Source organism: Choloepus didactylus, chromosome 3 (genome assembly GCF_015220235.1).
Source record: "Choloepus didactylus isolate mChoDid1 chromosome 3, mChoDid1.pri, whole genome shotgun sequence".
Taxonomy (NCBI): domain Eukaryota; kingdom Metazoa; phylum Chordata; class Mammalia; order Pilosa; family Megalonychidae; genus Choloepus; species Choloepus didactylus.
The window spans coordinates 43,155,682-43,180,908 of record NC_051309.1 but is presented as its reverse complement, the minus strand read 5'-3'; the positions used below and the strand labels follow the sequence as shown (position 1 = coordinate 43,180,908).

Sequence of the window (25,227 nt, the reverse complement as noted above, 5' to 3'; positions counted from 1 at the left end):
AATCCAGGTGAGAGATGATGATGGCCATGGAGTAGGATGATTAACAGAGGGGAGAGAAAAAAAGAATAGATTAAAGAGATATTAAGGAGAAAGAATCCAATGGCACTCAATGACCAATCAGAATATGAGAGAAAAAAGGCAGGAAAAGGAAAAGCTCACATTTATGCCAAGTTTTTATTAGCAGTATCTACTCTTTGCTGAGTCTTACCATGTGCCAGATACATGCATTATCTCATTCGATCTTCCCTTCGAGAGAAGAAAGAAAAAAGGCAGTTTGTTTTTTTTTGGTTTAGAGAAGGGAGAGGGAAGGTTGAGAATGACTACAACTTTGGACATGATGAGTTTGAAGTACCTCTGGGTGCATCCAAACAGATATGTCATGAAGATGGATGAAATATATGAGTCCGGTCATTGGGAAAGAGCTTTGGGTTGAAGATTAGAAAATTATCAGCATACATATAGTAACTAAAGAAAATATGTTTAAAAGTGCCAACATTTATTTAAGGCCAACATAACTGCACTTGGGAACGGTGCAAGGCCAAAAAAAAAAAAAAAAAAAAAAGTAAGTAAGATTCAGTCCAACATTTTCAAGAAGTTCACAGTTAATAGAAAGAAAAGACAGGGAGAGAGAGAGCTCAATACAGTGAAAAGTGCATAAGAGAAATACATCCAAGGTACAGCAGTAATACAAAGAAGTAAATGATTATTTCTGCTGGGGGAAGGAAGAAGGCTTTACAACAAATTCTACCTAGATCTTGAAGTAAGTTAACAGAGAGTTTAGGAGGAGGAAGACAGGGAGAATAGTGAAGGCACTGCAGACAGTAAAAAATAAATTCCAAGATAGAGAAAAGGAAAATTTTTTGTATAAAAGTTGTGTCATGCTTAGGAACAAAAAGAGTAAATATTATTCACATCAGTCTCACAAACTAGTTCTTAAATTTAATATATAGAAAACAATTATAAAATGTTTTTTTAAAAGATACATGAGAGAAATTTATCCTACTAAATATTACAGCATATAATAACATAATAAAATTAAATGGTCGATCTACAAAAATACAATTACAGATTGAAGAACTACAAAGTGAAGTCAGGAGTCCAGAAACTTACATGTAAAACTTACTCTCAAAACTTACATGTAAAAAGATAGATTTCCCAAAAAAAGAAGGCAAAAGAGAATTCTTAATAGTGTTAAAACAATTTAATAATAATTTATAGAAAAATTAAGGTGATGTCACACCTATACTGAAATAAATTCTGATAGACTTAAAATCATATTTTAGAAAAATCTGAAAAAAACATTTATCACATCTGGAAGTAGGAAGCAACAACAAAACAGAAGAATGAAAGATTCATGTATCAACATTGCAACCTCCCTACAATTAAAAATAACCAAAAAGAAAACAGCAAACTAAAGGAAAATATTTTCAAGAAAAAGGGAACTAATAATCATATATTTGGATCTTGGTCAAAGTTAGAAAAAAGGGTACACGTAACAGATGATCAAAAGAAATGAGCAGGCAATCCACATTTAGAAAAATACAGTGTCCATTATGAGTCTAGTGTAGTTAGTGAGATTGGTACACTCAGAGCCAACATATGGCAGATGCAACATGTGGGTTCATGTTCTTTGATCCAGTAATTCCACTGACTAATAATTATAAAAATATAGCTGGCTCAGCCAGTTTATTCCACTATGGAAATTAATGAAATAGGTTTTTTTAATTTTTGAAATTATCTCATGTGAGGTTAGATAGCACAAATTGATTAAACTCAAACTAAATATACTAATACAATAATTTATGCAGGGCATTACTGAGATTTAAGCTCTAGGCAAGAAGGTAAAATACTCCCAAGGCTTGTCAATCTTCCACCTAAGCATAATTTAAGAGTTTGGTAAGGTGGGTAGGAAGGCACTTATAAGGAAATTTAATAAACCAAAACTCATAATGTTAAAACCTTTATGTTAACCTTTATATAGGTAAACCAAATTACCCATTGTAACATGGAGAAAAATGTTAAGGCAACAAAGCAATATACCCTATTTCATCAGTTCTAAGATATATTTTACATTTCTGTGGTTGAGAGGCATCCTAGAAAACAATGACATATTACAGTGTACTTGGAACAATTTTTTCTTATTATTTCATAGTGGGATGAATGGTACTTATTTGCAAACGTAGTTACTTAATTGACGATATTAAACATTTAGTTTCAGAGAGCACTAGAAATTATGTGTTAAGAACAAGATTTTGGGTCACAAAGATCTAGATTTCACTGAATCCTGGCTCTATCATATACCAGCAGTTGGGTGACCTTGAGCAACTTTCTTAACATTTCTCAGTCTCTGTCTCCTCTTCTATCGAACAGTAGCTGATAATAGTGCAAATTTCACAGAGTTGCAAAAATTATATACAATAATACCTGACTTTCACAAAAATAAACAGTAGCCATTTTCTTTAGAGAGGAGGACAATGATGTCGACTTACTCCATGTCTAGCATATGTATGGTATAAAAAAAAAAAAATGTTCAATCTCCTCTGTAATTCCTAACATAAACTACTTCTAAAAGTATTTATCAGGTATCTCTTGATCTGGCAAACTGAGATTCTTCCCAAGACTATATTTGCATATAAGAAGCCAAAAGGAAGGCAAAGAAGGTAGCTATTTTCTAAAATTCACATTAATAGTACTGCTTTGCGTATCAACCTACCTGCATAACCACAATCATGAAGAATCAAGAGATTATAAAAGAGAAATCATCAGATTCTGTAAAAAAAAGATGCACCTACACCATTATTTATCCTCTACTCTGTACAAGATACTATATCCAATTTAATGAAAAAATCCCTTTATCATAACTTAAGCCCCACTTTTTCCATAAAGTCCAGTACTTCCATATTCTTTGCTCTCCCTTTCAGAGCAACTGAAGTCAATACTACACAAATTGACAATCTTAAGTATACTAATCTGTACTGGTTTTGTTTTATGGATTGATCTTGTTTCATGAGCTAAATTGTGGTCTCCTTGTAAAAGAGCAGCCGTTTCTTTCATATTCTTCCCACCATATCCACCACTGCAGCCCCCCATCCTAGCACAACACTTAAATAACGAAGGCCCTGGCACAGGAGATAGAAATGGTTGCTTATTAACTTCTGACCATTAAAAACGGTCAGTGTAAGAAAAAAAGAACTGAACGTTTATCAAAACACAAAGCACACTATGTTTACATTTCTCAAAGCCCGTAAGAATTCTTACAGTGATAACTGAAGAATGAAGGCTGAGGATTAAAACGAGTTAGAAAAGAGCTTGGGTGCATAAGAGAAAAATAATGACATAAAAAAAAGGAGAGGAAAGGATGATGTTAGGATTAAAAGATATACTTAAAAAAAAAAAAAGTGGGAGCAGAAAGCGGCAAATCAGTCATGGTTTTCTAAAAGGCCAGGTTGATCAGCGCTTTTTCCTCTGAGCTCAACCAATCCCCACCTTTGCTGAGTTAACCAGTCTCCAGGCAAGCAGCGCTTTCTGATTGGCTTAAAGACGTAGAGTAGAAAAACCAGCCAATCCTGCCTTCAAGTAAGACCTGCGCTACAGAGACAGCGACTACAACCACTGCATGGCGAGAATGTGTACAAACCTGCCCATGCCACAAACATCCCATCCTGTACTAACGACTGTTGCCAAAAGGAAATTCTTTAAAGGAAACACTGAGTGTTGGCAGCTACACTTTTTGTATTACGCTGTCTTCTGAGAGAAACTGTTTTACACAAGAGAGCATAAGCGATAAACTGCGCCCCCGATAAAATGACTCACACTCTATGGAAGAATAATTTCCAAATGGACATCTCGAAGAGGATCCCAATGAGAATAGGGTTCAAGAAAGGTCCCAGGTGAGGATCAAAGTTGCGGCTGAATGTAATCGTGGGTCAAAAAAGCACGATATCAGGGAACAGGAATGTCTCCAACAGTATCCAAAGCGGTCGGGTGGACTAAATGTGTTTGGATTTGAAGAAGTAAATAAACAGCTTTGTTAGAGCTACGTGTTAGGGAGGGTAGACTGAAGTTCCAGGAAGAATCCGCCTGGGAAACGCCGAAGGCTCTCGGAGGGACGCAAGATCAAGACCCGGCGGGAACGAAAGGGGAAGGGACCGAGGGGTGTGTCCGGGGCTAAGCGGCCGGCCCGGGACTCAGAGGCCGAGGAAACAGCCCCCGCCCCCGCCCGGCTGCGGGCGGCGCTCCAGGGCCCGCCTCTAGCCGACGCCTCACTTCCCTTAGGTCCGGGTGGCCAGGCCCGCGGGCCGCCGCGTCGACCCCTCACGTTCTGGGCGTTGGGTTTCGGTCGTAGCACGGCCCGCCGCTACCTCAGGCCTCAGGCTCTCCGTCTTGGCTCAGCGCCCCAGGACCTCCGCCACCCCGGACCCGCCGCCCTGCCTCCCGCCCGCCGCCGCTTTTACCTGCTCCTGGAGCGGGCGGAGGGCATCGAGGCCGGGGCCGCCTCGTCGGGTGCGCGACGCGGCGCCGCGGGTCCGTCACCCTTTCCCGCCGCCGCCACTGCGCTCTCCCGCGCGGCGCTGGGTTGGCGAGCAGTAGTGGCCACGGGGGGAGACGCGCGGCGAGCGCACCCGGTGGGAAGACACTGCCGCTCTCCGTCCGGCCGCGGAAGAGCAGCCTTGCAGGAGTCAGCCACCGAAGGGCGGGTGGGTGGCCGAGTGGGGAGGGGTCTCGGGGAAGGAATGGCTGCCACGTCGCCCAGGTGGGTCGCCGCCCTCTGCCTCCCCCACACCCGCCGCGACCTCTGGTTCGTCCCCAAGCTCCGCCATGGCGCCTCGGCCCGCCCCACGGGGCTGGCCCTGGGCGACCCCGCGCGGCCACCTAAGGCGACCCGGCCCCGCAGGCACTCGAGCCTCCAGCTCTCATGGAAGAGCGAGTCCCTGGCTAGCCGGTTCTGCGGAATCCGACCCTCACCCCGAAGGGCCCGCCCGAAAGCCTGGCGTGTTTCCCCCTTTCCTTGCCAGGAGGTCACATAAAGAAGCAAGCCACTTTCAATGTGTTGGGTATTCAGAGGGAAGGCGGGAACCGTTTTGCGATGTGAACGTGGCAATAAGAGGGCCAGGATCCTGCCAAAATAAGTGGCACGGTAAGTCACGGCTGTTTCTAGCTCTCGTCACTGTCCTCCAAACCCGAAAAATAAAAACAAAAACAGAAGGTCGTACTGGCTAGTCGAAGTGAGGGAGGAAACAAGAGCTAGGCCGGCCCCACCAGCGCGCAGCGGCCCAGCTCTAAGTTGGGAGGCAGAACGGGGCGGGCCAGGCTGCCTCAGCATTGATTAGCTGGGGCTGTTGACTTGGGGGCGTGGAAGCGGGGGCGGTGGTCGCGCGAGCCCCGCCTCCTAGCGCGCGGCTCTTCCCGCGAGAGGCTTCCGGGAGCGCCGCGCTCTGCCTCTCTGCGCGCTGCGGTGGCGGACACAGTACGACTATGAGTTGGGAGACAAAGGCAGCCGCGGCGTGGATGGAGGCTGTCTGACCCCAACCGGCACTCTCTGGACAGTTTGGCGCTGCCAACGTGTGGTCTGAACGCGCTGGCCGAAGCACAAAAATGTGCGTGTTTGCCTGCGCTACTACAGTCGCTGACCTTTGTCCCCCTTCAAAGCTTGAGATTTCTGGTGCCAAGAAAAAACCACCGATGTTTTCATAAAAACCCTTTTGCGATCACTGTGTTAACCCGTCCTCCGAGCCTGCTCCATTTTTTTTCCTAAACTGTTTTCCATGGCTTCTTTCGTATTCTGACATGAAATTTTCAGTGTTTCCAGGGCACACGCATTTTTCACCCTTGCTGTCTGGTGGTAATGGTAGTGTGTGTTGTTTTCCCTACCTGTTTTTCCCTTTCTCTGTTCCCTCCCTTTGCGATTACTTTTTACTCTACCTTGTGTTTTTCATAGAGAAACGAAATAACCTCATGAAACAGTATTCCTTTTCATCCAAGAGACAGATTATTTGTCTGTGTGGTTATGGCAGCTGCTTTAAACGCAGTGGAAATTTGGAGAAAGTGCAAGTGGAATTTTAAGTCTAATTGGAACATTTAGCCACACTGAATGAGAACATTCTGGTGATCTTTCTACTGTAGTAACTGTACATTTAAACAGAGACCCCAGGATCGTATATTCTAATGAAACCACCTACAAGGAGAAAAAATGCAAAGATAAAAGGTTTTTCTTCCTTTTGAATGATATTTTTTTCGAGCTACCTTGACTCCCAATGGTAAGAAATTACAATGCAAATACCTTTATTCATGCTTTTATTAAATTTGAAAAAATATAATAGAGTATCCAGAATCTCAAGATACAAATAGCTTTCTGTGACCTAACATTAGCTCTGCTTCTGAGCAGGCATTAAAAGAGACTTATAACAGTAATATGTGCCACTTTAGAAATGAAAGAACCCCAGTAATTATAAACTTCAAACAAGTCTAGCAAATTAATATTTTGTCCATATGAAATGTGTTCACTATGTTAATGAAAACTGTCATTTAAAGATTTTCCTTGGAACATCTGTTAAGGATTCATCACATCTTGAGTCTGAACAATGAGAAATAAAGTGTTTTTATGTTGGAAAATATATTTCAAGCCACCAAGACAATACCAAGGCTAGGTATAAGCCAAGTTTGCTTACTATGTCAATAAAAGGAAAGCAAAAATACCATAAAGTTGTGAAAGTCAGGCTTAAGTGAAGAACAAAGCAGTCTACTCAACATTCACAATGCCAGCCTTCCTTTGTGAATACTTATAAAAAGGTTTCTTCCTTCCTTATTGGTTTAAATTCTAAGCCAACAGCAAAAATACAACACATCTTTTAAAGGGTGAGGCGTCAGCATTAGGTTAATTACATCTGATAAATGGATTATTTATCATGCTCATTCTCATCAAAGATCATGTAACTTAATTTCTTTTTTTTTTTAATCTTCATTTTATTGAGATATATTCACATACCACACAGTCATACAAAACAAATCGTACTTTCGATTGTTTACAGTACCATAACATAGTGGTACATTCATCACCCAAATCAATCCCTGGCACCTTCATTAGCACACACACAAAAATAACAAGAATAATAATTAGTGTAACTTAATTTCAAAGAAGAAATCTGAGAATCTTTGAATTACTATCTCGATTTGCCTTAAATATAAGGGTGCTTGCTACTCACACTCTGCTGTCTGTCATTTTCCACTTGGTTATATTACAGTTGGTTATGTTATAATTGGTTATGTTACCATATTTAATTCTCTAAAATCCCAGGTGAATCTGAGAAATGGCAAAATGCCTACCAGTACTTAGCAAGATGAACCCAGACATTTCTTTAGGTGAAAGACTGGCTTTTAGGAAATAAAGTTTATATTTTGGAAAATGTCTTGGATTTTTGTAAATAAAAAATTTCAGTACATCATAAATAATTTATATTTGTCTAAAGCCATCATTGATCTTTTTATTTTTTTCATCATTGATCTTTTTAACTGCTAAATTCTAAACATGCCTTTTTTATATTTGGAACAAAAGTATGATTTCTTTCCAACCAAAAATAATCTATACCACCTTTGACTTGGAGCATTCAGCTTGATTATAAATATTATTTATAATATCCCTTAGTAGGATTTTCAATTCCTTGAGGATAGGTTCTGTTTTCCATTCAGCCTTGTGTTCCTCACTACCCAACTCAGCCCAGTACACAAAATAAACACTCCATGGATATTTGCTGTGTGAAAGAATAAGTATTACTCTATGACACAGCCACATGACAAATCAAAAGAAAATGTGTCTTGGTATTTTCTCCTCCTGTATATTATAGGTGATAAATAATTGGTTTTCGTTCTCAATTAAACAGAATAACATTGTTGCAAGAACTTTACTAAAAGAAAGTAGGACCAACATATGCTGGAACCCCTGTGTTGTGTTGTGTTGTTTTGTTTTTGGGGGGTGGGGTAATTCTGGTGGAAACTGGATAGTAGGTAACTTTGCTGTTATCTAAAGTAAATAAGTATCAATTGGCTTAACATTTATAAAAGATGGTATACATTTACCACCCCCAACAGGAACTGCAAACTCCGTGGCCTTGGGAAAATTGCTTTTGTTCTCCAAGACTCAATTTTTCTCATCTCTGGAATAGTTAATATTATGGACTTTTTTTATAATGAAAGCTTGTAAAATAAGAGGCTCAATAGATGGTAGTTGTTATATTACCTTCAGATATTAGTGGACTTAATCATGAAGACAAAGTAATTTTCTTCGTGTAATTCTGTATCTATAAAGGGCATGCATAAATACTGTTAAAACAAAAACAGGTAAGGAAACAATCTGTCTGAGAGAAGGGATAGGGTATTAAGAACATCTATAGGGAGGGGAGATAACTAAAGAATTAAGGAGAAAGATGGCATCCCAGTGAGTGAAAACTTTCTTAAAAAAGAAAAATCCAATTATGTGTCTTTCCTCCTACAAATTTCACAGCTCCTATTATTTATGTTACCTTTTCTAAAAATTGCAATAAATACGGGAGAAAACAGGTTCAGGGGGCAAATAAACTATATGTTTTTTAAACTGGAGGACTTATTGCACTCTGTGCTTTTCTTTTGAATAAATTTTCAGAGCTTTTAATATGCCAGTGTGCATTATGAGTTCTAAGAGAGAATATCATATGACATATTTCTGAAATTGATCACAAATCCTTTAGCCATGGGGATGATCTCAGGGCATAAGATCTACATCACTTGTCTATACATTTTAGGATAAAATCCAAACCCTTTGGCCCATGATTCCAAATTCTGTAACTCCTGCAGAAGTGGACCTCAAATAGACCTCAAGCCTTGATCTGCTGAGGAATGCTCTTGAGAAATTAACCTTTGTTTTACCCATTTTCTCCATAAGGAAATGAGCAGGCATAAGGTAGAATCACCAGACTTGGTAGAGAAGGGTGGAGATGGGAATGATCAAGAGTTTTTTTTTTTTTTTTTTTTTAAAAAGGGACTAAGAGGATGGCAAGTAAAACTTCCCCATTCCTAGGAGAATGCTCCTTCCATGAGTATAATAGTAACCACAGTTCTGTGTTTGGGGGAGGAACTTTACAGGAAGCCATGCCTCAGTCCAGAAGCATATTTGGTATCTCCAGCTTTAGGTAACTTAAGTTTTCATATAGTTTACAAATAAACTTTGCACCCTATAACTATACCGGTTGACATCTTTCTGTCAGTCACATGACTACTCTGTTTGTGACAATTGCACACTTCCCAATGCACCCTACATCCCACCATGTCAAAGTATTAGCCAGTCTAGTCATTTATTTTCACTTACATGTGTCTTTACTAATCCAACTCAAATGCCTCTTCTGTAAAGTTTTCCCAGATGTCCCAAGCAAAATGAACTACTGCTTCCCATATACCAACAGCAATGTGTATATAGCCCTATTACTATGCAACTGCATAGTGATGATTTATTGGTGTATATCTTCACTAAAGTGTGAGCTCATTTCCCCCAGGACAAGATGTATTCCCAGTCTAGAAAATGTTCCTTATACATTAAAAGGTAGTAGTCACCTTTCAGGATAGCTTTCTAGATCATGATATCCCCTTTAGTTTCACCATTACATAGGTGTAAACTCCAGGGTTCTAAATAATTACTCTACCTCCCAGGCCACGGTTTATTAACCGAGGATGGGTATCTTTATCCAATTGGCCCTTTCTCAAGAAATTTTATAATTGGGATGACAAAAACCACTATAAGTAAAATCAAAAGACAAATGATTTTTTTAAATGTAATTCATATCAGAGACAAATAACTGGTTTTTCTAATATACAAACACCTAGAATCAATAAGGAAAAGACCAACAATCCAATAGAGGGAAAAAATGGGCAAAGCTTATTTTAAAAAGACTGCTCACAGAACAATAAATATAAATTACTCATAAACATATTCAAAAAAGATATATGTGCCTGGTTTGTTTATTGCAGATTTATGATAGCAAAAGATTGGAAACAACCTGAATGTTTATCAAAAGAGAACTGTTAAATATATTATGATACATCAAAATGATGGAATTCTATAACATAAAAAAAATTGGCACTGTGCTGGTTTGAATATATTATAACCACCCACTCCCCAAAGCCATATACATTAATGCAATTTTGTAGTGTGGACTCATTAGTCTGTTGATTAGGGTGGAAACATTTGATTACATTATTTCCATGGAGATGTGAACCTGCCCAGTCAGAGTGAGTCTTAATTAAATCACTGGAGTCCTATAAGAGAGCTTATAGACAGAAAGAGCTCTGAGCAGCTGAGAGGGACATTTTGGAGAGAAACTAAGAACTGACACTGACACTGACACTTGAAGATGCTTGGAGACTTCTGGAGATGCTTGGAAATGTCTGGAGATGTTAGCCCAGAGTTTACTCCAGAGAAACTAAGAGAGGACCCCCAGGTGGTTAGATGCACAGGAGCTGAAGAAGCTAAGAGAGACAAGCCCAGAGACATTTTGGAGAAAGCCATTTTGAAACCAGAACCCAGGAGCAAAGGATCAGCACATGCTAGCCATGTGTTTTCTCAGCTGACAGAGGTGTTCCAGATGCCATCAGCCATTCTTCAGTGAAGGTATCCTCTTGTTAATGCCTTAGTTTGGACACTTTTGTGGCCTTGGAACTCTAAATTTGTAACCAAATAAACCCCCTTTATAAAAGCCAATCCATTTCTGGTATTTTGCCTAATGGCAGCATTAGCAAACCAGAACAGGCACTTTCTAAGTGCTGATATGAGCAATTTCCAGGATATATTGCTCAGTGCAGCACAGGTGCATAGTAGGGTGCCATTTGTGTGTGTGTGTGTGTGTGTGTGTGTGTGTGTGTGTTTTAAATAGTGAGAGAAGAATATCTAAGACTAAATAGAGATAGGATAGGATAAATAGCCATAAACACAAAATTCCTCTGGAAGGATATAGAACAAATTGGTTGCATTGGTTGGTTGCCTTTGAGAAAGGGAACTGGATCACCAGAGAAAAGAGACTGGAGAGACTTTAAAACATCCCTATATTCTTAAAATAAATAGTCCCTTTTTTGGCTTAAATTAAATTGAGTTACTTTCTGATAGTTATATCCAAAAGAGTCCTAATTATAATAGCAGTTTTCCTGTAAGTATTTGCTAAAATAAAATGTAAGAAATGTACGTTTCTTTATAATGAAATCGATTTAGGTTCTCAAAAGTGATTATACTATTTTAAAACTCTTAGATTACATGACAATTACATGGAACTTTGAATAGGACGTGAGATATTGTAGGTTTGTATAGATTAGAGTAAAATAGCAACACATCCCAAAGTAATTTGGGCAGAGAATAAAAAAATATATGCAGGGCCCCTGTTCTAGCTTGCTAATGCTGCCAGAATGCAAAACACCAGAAATGGATTGGCTTTTATACAGGGGGTTTATTTGGTTACACAGTTACAGTCTCAAGGCCATAAAGTGTCCAAGGTAACATATCAGCAGTGGGGTACTGTGCTGGTTTGAATGTATTATGTCCCCCAGAAAAAGCCATATTCTTTGAGGCAATCTTGTGGGGCAGACATAATAGTGGGGATTAAGTTGGAATGTTTGAATTAGGTTGTTTGCATGGAGATGCGCCCCACCCAACTGTGGATGATAACTGATGGGATATTTCCATGGAGGCGTGGCCCCACCCATTCAGGGTGGGCCTTGATCAGTGGAGCCATATAAATGAGCTGGCTCAAGGAGAGGAAACAGAGTGCAGCTGTGAGTGACGTTTTGAAGAAGAGCAAGCTTGCTAGAGAGGAACGTCCTGGGAGAAAGCCATTTTGAAACCAGAACTTTGGAGCAGACGCCAGCCACGTGCCTTCCCAGCTAACAGAGGTTTTCTGGACGCCATTGGCCATCCTCCAGTGAAGGTACCTGATTACTGATGTGTTACCTTGGACACTTTATGGCCTTAAGACTGTAACTGTATAGCCAAATAAACCCCCTTTTTATAAAAGCCAGTCCATCTCTGGTGTTTTGCATTCTGCAGCATTAGCAAACTAGAACAGATTTTGGTACCGGAGAAGTGGGGTGCTCTTGCTGCTGAGTTTGCAAATACCAAACATGTTGGAACGGCTTTTTAAATGGATAATGGGAAGTTTCTGGAAGAATTGGGAGGAGGTTGATAGAAAAGGCCTGAACTGCTCTGGAGAGACTGTTTGTGGAAATATGGACTCTAAAGATACTTCTGATGAGGACTTGAGCAGAAATGATGAATGTGTTCTTGCAAACTGGAAGAAAGGCGAACCTTGTTTTAAAGTGGCAGAGAATTTGGCAAAATTGAGTCCTGGTGTCAGATGGAAGGAAGAATCTGGAAGCAACAACCTGGAATACTTAGCTGAGGAGATCTCCAGACTACGTGTGGAGGACATATCCTGGCTTCTCCTTGCAGCTTATAGTAAAATGCGAGCAGAGAGAGATAAACTTAGAACTGAACTCTTGGGTTCAAAGAAACCAGAAGTTGATGGCTTGGAAAATTACGGGCTTCCAGTGGGTAGAATCCCAGAAGCTACAGCCCAACCTGAGGACAAGCCAAGATTGGATAAGGAGTTAAGCAGAAAGGATTTGTGGAAACTCCTATTGTCTGATGGCTTTGACCCCTGCATGCTTCATGCAAAGCCAACAGAATTTTTGCGAGATCTTTATAGACGGAGCCATTGCCGGTCTGGACTGGAGGAGACAGACAAGGAAAAAATTAAAGGAAAAATCTCTTCAAAGACAGAGCCATGGAGGTTGAGGTCTGGAGTCAAGAGGTCTCGGGCTGGGAGAGCGGAGCAGCCCACATGCATGGAAAGGGTGAGTTTGCCCTGGAGGTCGAGGGCGGGCTTTCCGCCTCGATGCTCTGGAAGAGTTTTGCCACCTCAGGTCCCAAAGAGGGTGGAGCACATTTCCAGGGAATTGAGGAGAGCCTGGCTGCCACCACACTGTTCTGAAGGGGTTGAGCGTGTGCCCCGGAGATGGAAGGGAATCCGGGAGCTGCCCCGATGTTTGAGGAGGGTGGGGCCGAGAAGGTGGTCTCCCCAATGTGTGGAAATGTTGGAGCACTCACCTAAGTGTTTGGAGAGGAACAGGCTGCCGAAAAGGCCCTTGGGAAGGGTTAGGCTCCCACTCTCTCAAGCCCCAAGGATGCAACGTCGTTCTGTTAATGACTCTCAGACTTTGAAATCTAATGGAGTTTGTCCTGCAGGTTTTAGGAACTGTTTTGGTCCTGTTAACCCTGTTTTCTTTACTGTTTCTCCTTATGACAATGGAAATATTTATCCTATGAATGTCCCTCCTTTGTATACTGGAAGCATATAACTTGTTCTAAGTCCACAGATCCAAGCTAAAGGAAAAGTATGCCTTGGGACTGACCATGCCTATATTTGATTTTGATGGGATCTTGTACTTAACTATTGTTACTGAAATGATTTAAGTTTCTGTGGTATTGTGGGATGAATGTATTTTGTATTTGGAAAGAATATGTTTTTCTGGGGTCCAGGGGGTGGAATGTGCTGGTTTGAATGTATTATGTCCCCCAGAAAAAGCCATATTCTTTGAGGCAATCTTGTGGGGCAGACATAATAGTGGGGATTAAGTTGGAATGTTTGAATTAGGTTGTTTGCATGGAGATGCGCCCCACCCAACTGTGGATGATAACTGATGGGATATTTCCATGGAGGCGTGGCCCCACCCATTCAGGGTGGGCCTTGATCAGTGGAGCCATATAAATGAGCTGGCTCAAGGAGAGGAAACAGAGTGCAGCTGTGAGTGACGTTTTGAAGAAGAGCAAGCTTGCTAGAGAGGAACGTCCTGGGAGAAAGCCATTTTGAAACCAGAACTTTGGAGCAGACGCCAGCCACGTGCCTTCCCAGCTAACAGAGGTTTTCTGGACGCCATTGGCCATCCTCCAGTGAAGGTACCTGATTACTGATGTGTTACCTTGGACACTTTATGGCCTTAAGACTGTAACTGTATAGCCAAATAAACCCCCTTTTTATAAAAGCCAGTCCATCTCTGGTGTTTTGCATTCTGCAGCATTAGCAAACTAAGACAGGTACCTTTACTGGAGAATGGCCAATGGTGTCCGGAAAACCTCTGTTAGCTGGGAAGGCACGTGGCTGGTGTCTGCTCCAAAGTTCCGGTTTCAAAATGGCTTTCTCCCAGGATGTTCCTCTCTAGGCTGCAGTTCCTCAAAAATGTCACTCTTAGTTGCTCTTGGAGTATTTGTCCTCTCTTAGCTTCTCCTGCAGCAAAAGTCTCCTTTCAACGGCCGTCTTCAAACTGTCTGTTATCTACAGCTCCTGTGCTTTCTTCAAGGTGTCCCTCTTGGCTGTAGCTCCTCTTCAAAATGTCACTCTCAGCTGCACTGAGTTCCTTCTATTTGTCAGCTCATTTATATGGCTCCAGTGATTTAATTTAGATGCACCTTGAATGGGTGGGGTAACACGGCCATTGAAATTATCCAATCAGAGTCATCACCCACAGTTGGGTGGGGTGCATCTCCATGGAAACACTCAAAGAATTATAATCTAATCAACACTGATACCTCTGCCCACACAAGATTACATCAAAAATAATGGAGTTTTGGGGGACATAATACATTCAAACCGGCACAGCCCCCATGAGGAGCTGGGGGGGAAATGCGGAAGTGTTGGGCTTCCTCACCTGGATTGTTGCTGATGTTCTCACAAACACTGAGGACTGATGGCTTGGTATGCCGAGCCCTCTATCTTGGGGATTGCCCTTATGAAGTTTGTTACTGCAAAAGATAGGCTAAACCTGCTTATAATTGTGCCTAGGAGTCCACCTGAGTGCCTCTTTCTTGCTCAGATGTGGCCCTCTCTCTCTAGCTAAGCCAACTTGTTAGGTGAACTCACTGCCCTCCCCTCTAAGTGGGACCTGACTTCCAGGGGTATAAATCTCCCTGGCAGTGCAGGATACGACTCCCGGGGATGAAGCTGGACCCGACATCGTGGGATTGAGAATATCTTCTTGACCAAAAGGGTGATGCAAACTGAAACAAAGTTTCAGTGGCTGAGAGATTTCAAATGGAGTCAAGAGGTCATTCTGGTGGACATTCTTATGCACTATATAGATAACACTTTTTAGGTTTTAGTGTATTGGAATAGCTATAAGTGAATATTTGAAACTACCAAACTCCAACCCAGTAGCCTTGACTCTTGAAGATAACTGTATAACAATGTAGATTACAAGGGATGACAGTGTGACTGTGAAAACCTTGTGGATCGCACTACCTTTATTCAGTGTATGGATGGATGAGTAGAAAAATTCGGGGCAAAAACTAAATGAAAAATAGGGTTGGATGGTGGGATGATTTGGGTGTTCTTTTTTACTTTTATTTTTAATTCTTATTCTTTCTGGTATAAGGAAAATGTTCAAAAATAGATTGGGGTGATGAATGCACAACTATATGATGGTACTGTGAACAGTTGATTGTACACCATGGATGACTGTATGGTATGTGAATATAGCTCAATAAAACTGAATTTAATTAAAAAAAAAAACTCTCTCATATTGAGGAAGGGCAAGTCCAAAGGGTATTCTGAAAGACATTCACCCTAAAGTTTTTGAGGTGCCTAAGGTGGAGTTTGGTGATGGCAAATATAAGCTGGGCCTGGGCTCAAATAATATGTGCCACTTACAAGACTTTCCTCCCAGTCCTTCCTAAGAATGGCAGCTTCTCAATTACTGTTTGGTGATGGCCTGCCTTCAAGACAAACTTTGGAATTTTTAGGATGGAGTTGGAGAGTTGTGGGATATTTTTGTTTGGTTGGCTCAGTCTGGTTTTTATTTTGATAGAGGAGACAATAGGGAACAGGACAAGAGCACCAATCTCAGGGTGAGGAGATGGGTGTAAGTTAATTATTTTAGTATATTCAAATATGGGTGTGCTGGTTTGGATGTATTATGTCCCCCAAAACGCCATTATCTTTGATGCAGTCTTGTGTGGGCAGGAAATGTATTGGTGTTCATTGGTTGGAGACTTTTGATTGGATGTTTCCATGCAGATGTGGTCACTCAACTGTGGGCAAGATCTTTCATTGGATAATTTCCATGGAGGTGTGGCCCCGCCCACTCAGCATAGGCCTTGATTAGTTTACTAGAGCACTATAGAAGCTCAGATAGAAGGAGTGAGCTTGCTACAGCCACAAGTGACACTTTGAAGAACACACAGGAGCTGCAGCTTATAGAGACATTTTGGAGATGGCCTTTGGAAGCAGACTTTTGCTCCGGAGAAGCTGAGAAGACAAATGCCCCAAGAGCAGCTAAGAGTGACATTTTTGAGGAGCTGAAGCCTAGGGAGGAGCATCCTGGGAGAAAGCCATTTTGAAACCAGAACTCTGGAGCAGACGCCAGCCATGTGCCTTCCCAACTAACAAAGGTTTTCCAGACACCATTGGCCATCCTCCAGTGAAGGTACCCGATTGTTGATGTGTTACCTTGGACACTTTATGGCCTTAAGACTGTAAATGTGTAACCAACTAAACCTCCTTTCATAAAAGTCAATCCATCTCTGGTGTTTTGCATTCCGGCGGCATTAGCAAACTGGAACAATGGGTTTCCCAAGATCTATGGCTAGTTAGCATGTTTTGAAGATCACACCCTTCAGGAGGTACTGCCCATGTCCCTGTCCATGTTTTCAGATTTGTAGATAGTATTATCCTTTTACTATTTCTTCCCAGGACTGAAAAGATAGGAATTACTTAGGAAAATTCCTAGAGGGCCCAGCATGCCACGCTTAGAGTTAAACAGCCTTAAATGAAGTTAAATATATTTTATATGAACATGGAATCATAGAGCACCTTCTAAGATTTGCAACATAGAAGCGTCATGTATGTTTATACAGCTTTTATCTAAGTTTTCAAACAGGATGATGTGAAATCATCTCTGATATGAATAAATCAGAACAATTCCATATAAATACTAAAGTATAGGAGAGTATTTCTACCATCGAAATCCCATTGGAAAATTAAATAATGTTTTATAAATAGCAGGGGTTATTATTCTTCATTCAACCAGTAGTTCTGAGCTTATTATTAGGGATATTGTAAAAGTGTAAGACACAGCCCTGTCTTTAAGAAGCTTTGTTGTAATTTCTCTGAAATAAGACTTCTGAAATGAAACATTATCGTTGTCATTTTTCCTAAGAGGAGTAGTATAGGAACTGGAAAATAAAATGGGTTTTTTAACTCAAGTATAGGTTCATGTTTTTAGTTCTGTAGTGTTATTAATATATGACTTTTACCAACTTTATTCCCAGTCTCAATTTCCTCAGTTGTAAAATGGGGATAAGGCTGCCCACCTTAGAGGACTTTCGTAAGGAAAAGATGAGGCAATATTGGTAAGTACCTAAGTAAATGTTTGATACATATTAGGTACATAATAAAAATTGGTTGTATTCCCTAACCGAGCTGAAATGATTGAAAGTTTTCTAAATTGTTTTTATTCATTTGTAAGTAATGCTTTGTTTTTACTACCAGCAAATTTTCAAATTAGAATTAACTAAAAACTTTATCCAAAACTTTACTTGTTTCAAAACTTAAACTCAAACAAATATCCAGGGTTCTAATCAGGTAAACTAGGTGTTGTAGATTGAATTTTGTTCCCCCAAAATATGTTAAGTCTTAACTTCTGGTCCCATGAACGTGATCCTATTTGGAAAATTGTTTGAAGATGTTATTAGTAAAGAGGCCAGACTGGATTAGGATGGGTCCTAATCCAACATGACTGGCATCCTTATAAGGAGAGGAAATGTGACAGTTAGTAGAAGACAGACAAAGAGAATAAGGCCATGTGACAGAGGCAGGTTGAGTTATGCCATGGATTGTCAGGTGAGCCACCACCAAAACCCTACAGATTTCAAAGGAAGCATGGCCCTGCTGACACCTTGATTTCACACTTTTAGCCTGTGAGACAATAAATCGCTGTTGTTTTAAGCCATCCAGTTGTAGTACTTTGATAAGGAAGCCCCCAACATTAGGTAAGACATTGGGTAAGAAAAAAAAGCTAAGAGTATACTGATTTTCCTAGAAAAAAAATGTTACCTATAATACCAACTTGCTCTCTGAATGCAAATAAAAATTACCTGACATAAGTGACTTTTTAATACGCAGGGCAGTGCCAGATTTTAATTTTGGTCCTATACGGATATATATATAAGTGTTTCAAAATATGTCCAACATTGGATATTTTTTCATAGTACAGCATAGGAATTTCCCATTGTTTGTATAGAGTGTTTGCTGCAAAAAACCTCCTGTTCCAAATCAGAAATCAATCATGACTTGTAGATGATGTCAATGAGTTCCCTCATTTTTCTTTTAGCTAAATCCAAAATATAGAATGATTGTGATCTGCATGAAGCTTAGAAAAGGGAAGTTAAACAACAGTATTTTGGCAGGTCAACCAACATTGATTAATCAGAGTAGCCCTGCTCAGTCCACAAATTCTCCAGTCTCCTTCATTCAATTCAGTAAATATATATTCCCAAGATGTATGCTGGGGTCTTGAGAGAGCCCAATGGAGGATTACTTTCTCTGCCCAAGTTCTGACAAGTTGAGAATACGGCCCAGCATAAGGCTAACAGAACTTTATCTTGAACTGATAAAGGCTAACTGGGAGATGAAGCTCATGAGAACAAACTGACCTGTTACCTGAACCTCAGAATTAGATAGACTTACCCACTCTGTTTCTCAGGCATTACGGCTTTCATGGGCCCTTTCCTCCATATATAAAATATAAAAATTATTTTATGACTTCATTGGTATAAATACAAATATATTAATATTATATATTAAAGCATTTTCTTTGTTCACACAACTAAAATTAGCCAAAAATGCAGCAGAAGCACACCAATGTTCATAGTGGCATTACTCACAACTGCCAAAAGTTGGAAGCAACCCAATTGTCCATCAACCAATGAACAGATTAAAAAACTGTGGTATATACATACAATGGAATATTACTCAGCTGTAAGAAGGAATGAAGGCCTGATGCATGCAACAACATGGATGAACCTCAAGGACATTATGTTTAGTGAAATAAGCCAGACACAAAGGGATAAATATCGTATGGTCTCACTGACATGAACTAATTATAATGAGCAAACTCATGGAGTTAAAATCTAGAGTATAGGTTACCAGGAGATAGAATGAGGGTAGAGAATGAAGAGCTGATACTTAATTTGTGCAGAATTTTTAATAAAGTTGATTGTAAATGTTTGGAAATGGATAGAGGTGATGGTACACATTGTGAATGTAATTAACAGCTCTGAATTATGGGGGTGATTGTGGTTGAAAGGGGAAGTTTAGGATCATGTTTGTCACTAGAAGGAAAGCTAGAGGGAAAATGTGGGACTGTATAATATAGTGAACCATGTTGTGGATGATAACTGTGGTTAATAGTACAAATATAAGAATGTTCTTCCATGAGCTAGAACAAAAATGTACAGCACTATTACAAGGTGTTAATAATAGGGTGGTATATGGGGAAAATATAACTAATGCAAACTATGGACTACAATTAACAGTAATATTGTAATGTTCTTTCATCAGTTGTGACAAAGGTGCCATACCAGTGCTTAAATGTCAATCATGGAGGGTGTAAGGGGTGTGAGATTTTTCTTTTTGGAGCAATGAAAACATTCTCAAATTGATTATGGTGATGAATGCACAGCTCTGTGATTATACTGAGAGCCACTGATTTTACACTTTGGGTGGATTGTACAGTATGTGAATAAAACTGTTTGTTTTTTTTAAATGGAATAAGTCTTAGGAAGGAAAGCATGGAGCTATAAATAACTTTTGGACCTGATATGTCATGTTACAGGGACACCAAGTCTACTTTGCTCCTGACACATGATCTGTAATTACAGTGTAGTTACTGTGATCTTCCAAAAAGCCAGTAATAGTACATTTCTACTGATGGAGGAAGGGTATGCTTGGGGTAGGTAGATCAGGATCAAGGACACATAATGAACATTTATCTCCCAGAAAAATGGAAATTGGCAATTTTCCCCACTAACTTTTATTGGGAGAAAAAAAATGGGGATATTATTCTGTTTGAAAGATGATGGGAGAGAAACATCCAACTGTTTCTTGCCTTTATTAACAAATTTGAATTTTACAAACCTGTTTAATATTTGTAAACTGAGGATAATAATAGTATCTCCCTCAAAGGGTGGCTGTGAGGAATAAATTTGTTAATGTTGGTAAAGCATTTAGAATAGTGTAAGCACACACAAAGCCCTATTTAAGTATTTGTCAAATAAATGAATAAAGCCTGAAAAGGAAACATTTTTTTTCTTTAGCCTTTTAGCCTTTAGCCTTTTCTGATTTTAAAAGAAATTAGCCTTTTCCGATTCTTTTAAAAGAAATTTCCTAATTCTTTTAAAAGAAATTAGCCTTTTCTGATTTTAAAAGAAATTACAACTTTTTCATAGGGGCCTTAAAGGATATCATTGGCCCTAGACATTGTGTCTGTAGTACCTGATGGAGGAGTTAACCCAGGGCAATGCACCTGACCAATTAACACTGAGGTCCTGGAGGATGCCTGTACTCTCTGAGAACAGGCTTACTCTCTCAAGAGAGAAAAGATAAGAAATGAGCCAAGAATGACTAGATTGTTCTTCCTGAATTTCCCAATCAGATAAGTCACTCTCTGTCCTCTGTGACGGAATGAGTAAAGGGACAGGGAGAAGCTAGGAGTTACATCATTCCAGCTCACTCCACAAGGAGGGAAATATCAGAAGCCAAGAAGAAGCTATCCTCTCTTAGCACCAATGTCCTTAAAGCTGAGAAGGTTGAATTTGTTTATCACACTTGAATTACCATGACCTTTAAAATTATCCATCTAACTCTTCTTGTTCTAGATTGCTATTTATCAGAAAACCTTCTGATTAAAATAAGTAGGCTTCCCATGTAGATTTTCCTATAGGGAAAGAATGTCTCAAGCAGATAAGACACACAGTCTGCTCTCCAATTACATTTCACATTGTAAATTAATAAATTTGACATGCTGGCTTGTATATTAGTCTCCCAAGAGATTGGATTGGTTGGCATCCGGATCTGCAGATTCATTTTACTCATTTATTTAACTGACTTGACCATATTCTGGAACCTGAAAAGCTGAGGTTCAAAATCTGAACCATGGTAACTTAATCCAAGGTACAGCAACCATAAGGGACCCTATTTAGGTGGCCAGAAAGTTTTTGTTAGGTGAAGTTCAGTTTTCCCATTCTTTAACCACAAGATTCCTCTCTGCCCTACCCTGCTTCCAATAATAATACGGCCTAAATTAGCTGAGTGAAAAAAGAGGAAAAAACACTCTGGCAAATTTTTTCCACAACTACTATTTTCTTCCAGTTCTATCCAATGTCAGAGGATTAAGAATACATTACTTTTCTCTATGGCATATAATTAGGGAAGAATTTGTCATTGGCAGTTAGTTCCATGTAAAACAAACCTTGTACTTTATGACAAATTATCCATTGGAAATATTCATTTGTTCTTAACCACTTGTGTGGCCAGCTCCAGATGTCATGTTGGATCAAGATAAGGAAGAAGGACTAGGGACTCAACAAAGTTTTTGATGGAACCTATCAATAGATATATTCTTTCAGTAAACATATACTGAGAGCCAATGTGCCTAATATAATTGGAAGCTGAGAAGCATAATCTAGCTGTGTATCCAGGAAGAGAAGGAAACAGATATTTGTTATTATGTATTAAACTCTGCTTCAAAACTGGAATTATTATCACCATTTTTAGAGGAAACTGAGGCACAGAGAGCATAAGTAACTTGCCTAAGGTCACATAGCCAGAAATCATGATAAATTCATAATATAATCATGATTCGAACCCAGCCTGTTCCATTCAATAAACATTTACTCAGTCCCACTCTATGGAAGTCCCTATGATACACACTGAGGGTGCAGCCATGGTCTGCCCTTAAGGAACTCCATCAGCTTCCTGACACCAAGCCAATAAACCTACCTGCGTGAGCATCTTAGTTTCTTGGATGCAGTCACAAATATTATGCAACAGGAATTTATTGGCTCATGATTTTGAGCCTAGGAAAAGTCCAAAGTTGAGGTTTCAGCAAGACAATGCTTCATCCTCAAAGATTGTGGGGTTGCCTTCTGGCAATTGTTGGGTCCTTGGCTTTTCCATCACATGGCTATGCACATGGCAGCATCTTGTCCTTTCTCTTCCAGGTTCTTTTGGCTTTCATCTTCTTGTTTCCCATGACAAATTCTCTGTGACCTTCTCTATAAGGCCTCCGGTAATAGAATTAAGACCCATTCTGATTCAGTTGGCCATACCCCCCCCCCCCAAAAAAAAAGTTCCTATTTACAATGGGTTTACACTCACAGGAATGGATTAAGATTATAAGGTTAAGAACATGTTTTTCTGTGGTACATAATTCAATCTATGACAGTCCACCCTCCAGACCCCAAAAATATGCATTCTTTCCATAAGCAAAATTCCATCCACAACATCCCAAAAGCCTTAAGCCATTTTAGAACAATGCTAAGTACAAAGTCTCATCAAAATCAGTTATGGGTGTTGTCCACCGGGGGCAAAATTCCCTGTCAGATGGACCTGTAAAACCTAGAAAAACAAGTTATTTGCTTTCAATAGGCAATGTTCAGACAGGCGTAGGATAGACATCCAATTCCAGAAGGGAGATATTGGAAAGAAAACAGGGGTCGTGGGTCCCAAACAAGTCCAAAAACCAGTGGGGCAAATTCCGTTAGATTTCAAGGTCTGAGAGTCATCTATGGATTGATGCTTTATCCTCCAGGTCTTCTGGAAGGGGCTCCAACCCTTTCAGGCACTTGTGTTAGCAGGCATGCTCTCCCAAACACTGGGGCACAAGCCCTATCATCTGCAAGCACTGGTGTGGCGGCACTCTCCCTGAACATCAGGGCACAATGCCCATCCCTTCCAAGCACAGGGGCAGATGTCCTACCCTTTCCAAGTGCAGGGGTGGATCTGCCTTTTGCCCTTTCCACACATATGGGAGAGCCTGATCTCTTGGCCTGACTAGATCTTTTTGATTCAGACCTCTGCTGCCATGGCTCTGCATTTGAAGTCATTCTTCCTTCAATTTGTCCCTTTTGTGTCCATTTCAGTCCAAGCTGGCAGTAGTTCTACCATACAAATTTCACCAAAAAAAACTGTCATCTTTTTGTGCTGTTCACGGGGGTTCAAACCACCAGACAATAGAACTTTGGACAGGTCCTTCTTGGATAACTGCTTTTCCAATCCTGACTTTCACTGAAATGGCTGACTGGATCCATGTTTAGTCACACCTTGTGAGGGTTAGGTTCATGTGTCACCTTGGCCAGGTGATGGTATCCAGGTGTCTGGTCAAGCAAGCACTGGCCTAGCCATTACTATAAGGACATTTGTGGCTGGTTAATAAACCAGAAGGCTGGTTTATTAAGTCATCAGTCAATTGACTGCACCTGTGACTATATCAATGAAGGGCGTGTCTTCCTCAATGAGAGAATTTAATCAGCTGGATTTAATCCAATCAGTTGAAGACTTTTAAGGGACACACAGAGAGAACCTTCACTTCTTCAGCAAGCCAGTGAAGCATTTCCTGAGGAGTTCATCGAACACCTTCATTGGAGTTGCCAGTTCACCACCTGCCCTACAGAATTTGGGCATGAGACACTTTTATAAAATCTTATATTTACAGCTATCTCTTGTTGGTTCTGTTTCCCTAGAGAACCCTTACTAATACACACCTTCTTTAGCAAACAGTTGTTAAGTTAAACCCTTATGTGGAACCCTGTTCTCTAGGGAGTCAAGTCCAAAAGCTCAGGGAGTTCTCTGATAAGAGCCACTTCTGGCCCTGGACTCAAATCACACCATCTGGATAAGCTGAGAATTTCCCAAATCATCAGTTGCTAGTTCCTTTGTGCTTAAGAGCTTAATTTTCAGCTGTTCCAGTTTGCTAACTGCCAAAATGCAAAATACCAGAAATGGATTGACTTTTATAAAGGGGGTTTATTAGGTTACAAATTTACAGTTGTGAGGTTATAAAAGTGTCCAAACTGAGGCACCAACAAGAGGATACCTTCAGTGAAGCAAGGCCAGTGGCATCTGGGGTTCCTCTGTCAGTTGGGAAGGCAATGTCTGCTGGTCCTTCTCTCCTGGGGCTCTGGTTTCAAAATGGCTCTCTCCAAAATGCCTTTGGGCACTTTCTCTCTCTCTCTCTCTGCATCTATATCTGTGTCAGCTCTCTTAAGGACTCCAGTAAACTAATTAAGATCCATCTTGAATGGGCGGGGTCACATCTCCATGGAGATAATCTAATAAAAAGGTCCCACCCACAATAGATCTGCCCCCACAAGATTGGATTAAAAGAAAATGGCTTTTCTGGGGTACATAATAGATCCAAACTAGCACATCATCTTATCCCACTCCCCTCACATTTTACTATAAGCTGCAAGGAGTAAACAGGCTGCACCTTTCACACTGAGTATGTATATCCAAGTTCATCGCTTGCAAGTACTGCCTTCCATCCAAAATCAGAACAAAATCTTGTGAAGTTTTCTGCCACTGTATAACAAGGATCACCTTCCCTCAGGTTTCCAATAACAGATTCATCATTTCCTCCTAAGTCTTATGAGAAACACCTTTAGCATCCATATTTCTACCAACAATCTCTTCAAAGCAATCTAGGCTTTTTCAATCAAGCCCCTCATAATTCTTCCAACTTCTATCCATTACCCAATTCCAAAGCAGTTTGTACATTTTTAGGTATTTGTAATAGCAGCACCCCTCACCCCTGCAACCAAAACCTTGTCTTAGTTTCCTAACTGCTAGGGCAACAACCCATACAATGGGTTAGCTTAAACATCTGGAATTTAATGGCTCACAGTTTTTGAAGGTAGGAGAAATTCAAGTTTTGAGGCTAGGAGAGACATAGGTGTCAGCAAGGCAATGCTTTGTCCTTAAAGACTGTAGAATTCTGGGACTGGCTGCCACTGATTCTGGGGTCCCTGGCTTCTCTAACACATGGTAATGCACATGACGGCATCTTCTCCTTTCTCTTCCAGGTTCTGTTGACTTCCAGCTTCTTGCTTTCCATGATTTTCTCTCTGTGACTTTCTTCATAAGGCCTCCAGTAATAGAATTAAGACCCATC

At 40.3% G+C, this 25,227-nt stretch overlaps 1 protein-coding gene across 1 annotated transcript in view; it reads right to left on the bottom strand.

Annotated features, from left to right (window-relative positions):
* The window catches only part of LOC119530246, a 49,871-nt gene extending 26,707 nt beyond the window's left edge, over positions 1-23,164 (bottom strand). The window contains exons 1-3 of the mRNA XM_037831421.1: positions 23,038-23,164; positions 5,345-5,659; positions 4,455-5,160 (exon numbers count right to left, since the gene is read on the bottom strand). Of these exons, the coding sequence (XP_037687349.1) occupies positions 4,455-5,160; positions 5,345-5,659; positions 23,038-23,164 (1,148 nt within the window). The remainder of the gene's footprint in view (positions 1-4,454; positions 5,161-5,344; positions 5,660-23,037) is intronic.
* Between the last annotated feature and the right edge of the window lie 2,063 nt (positions 23,165-25,227).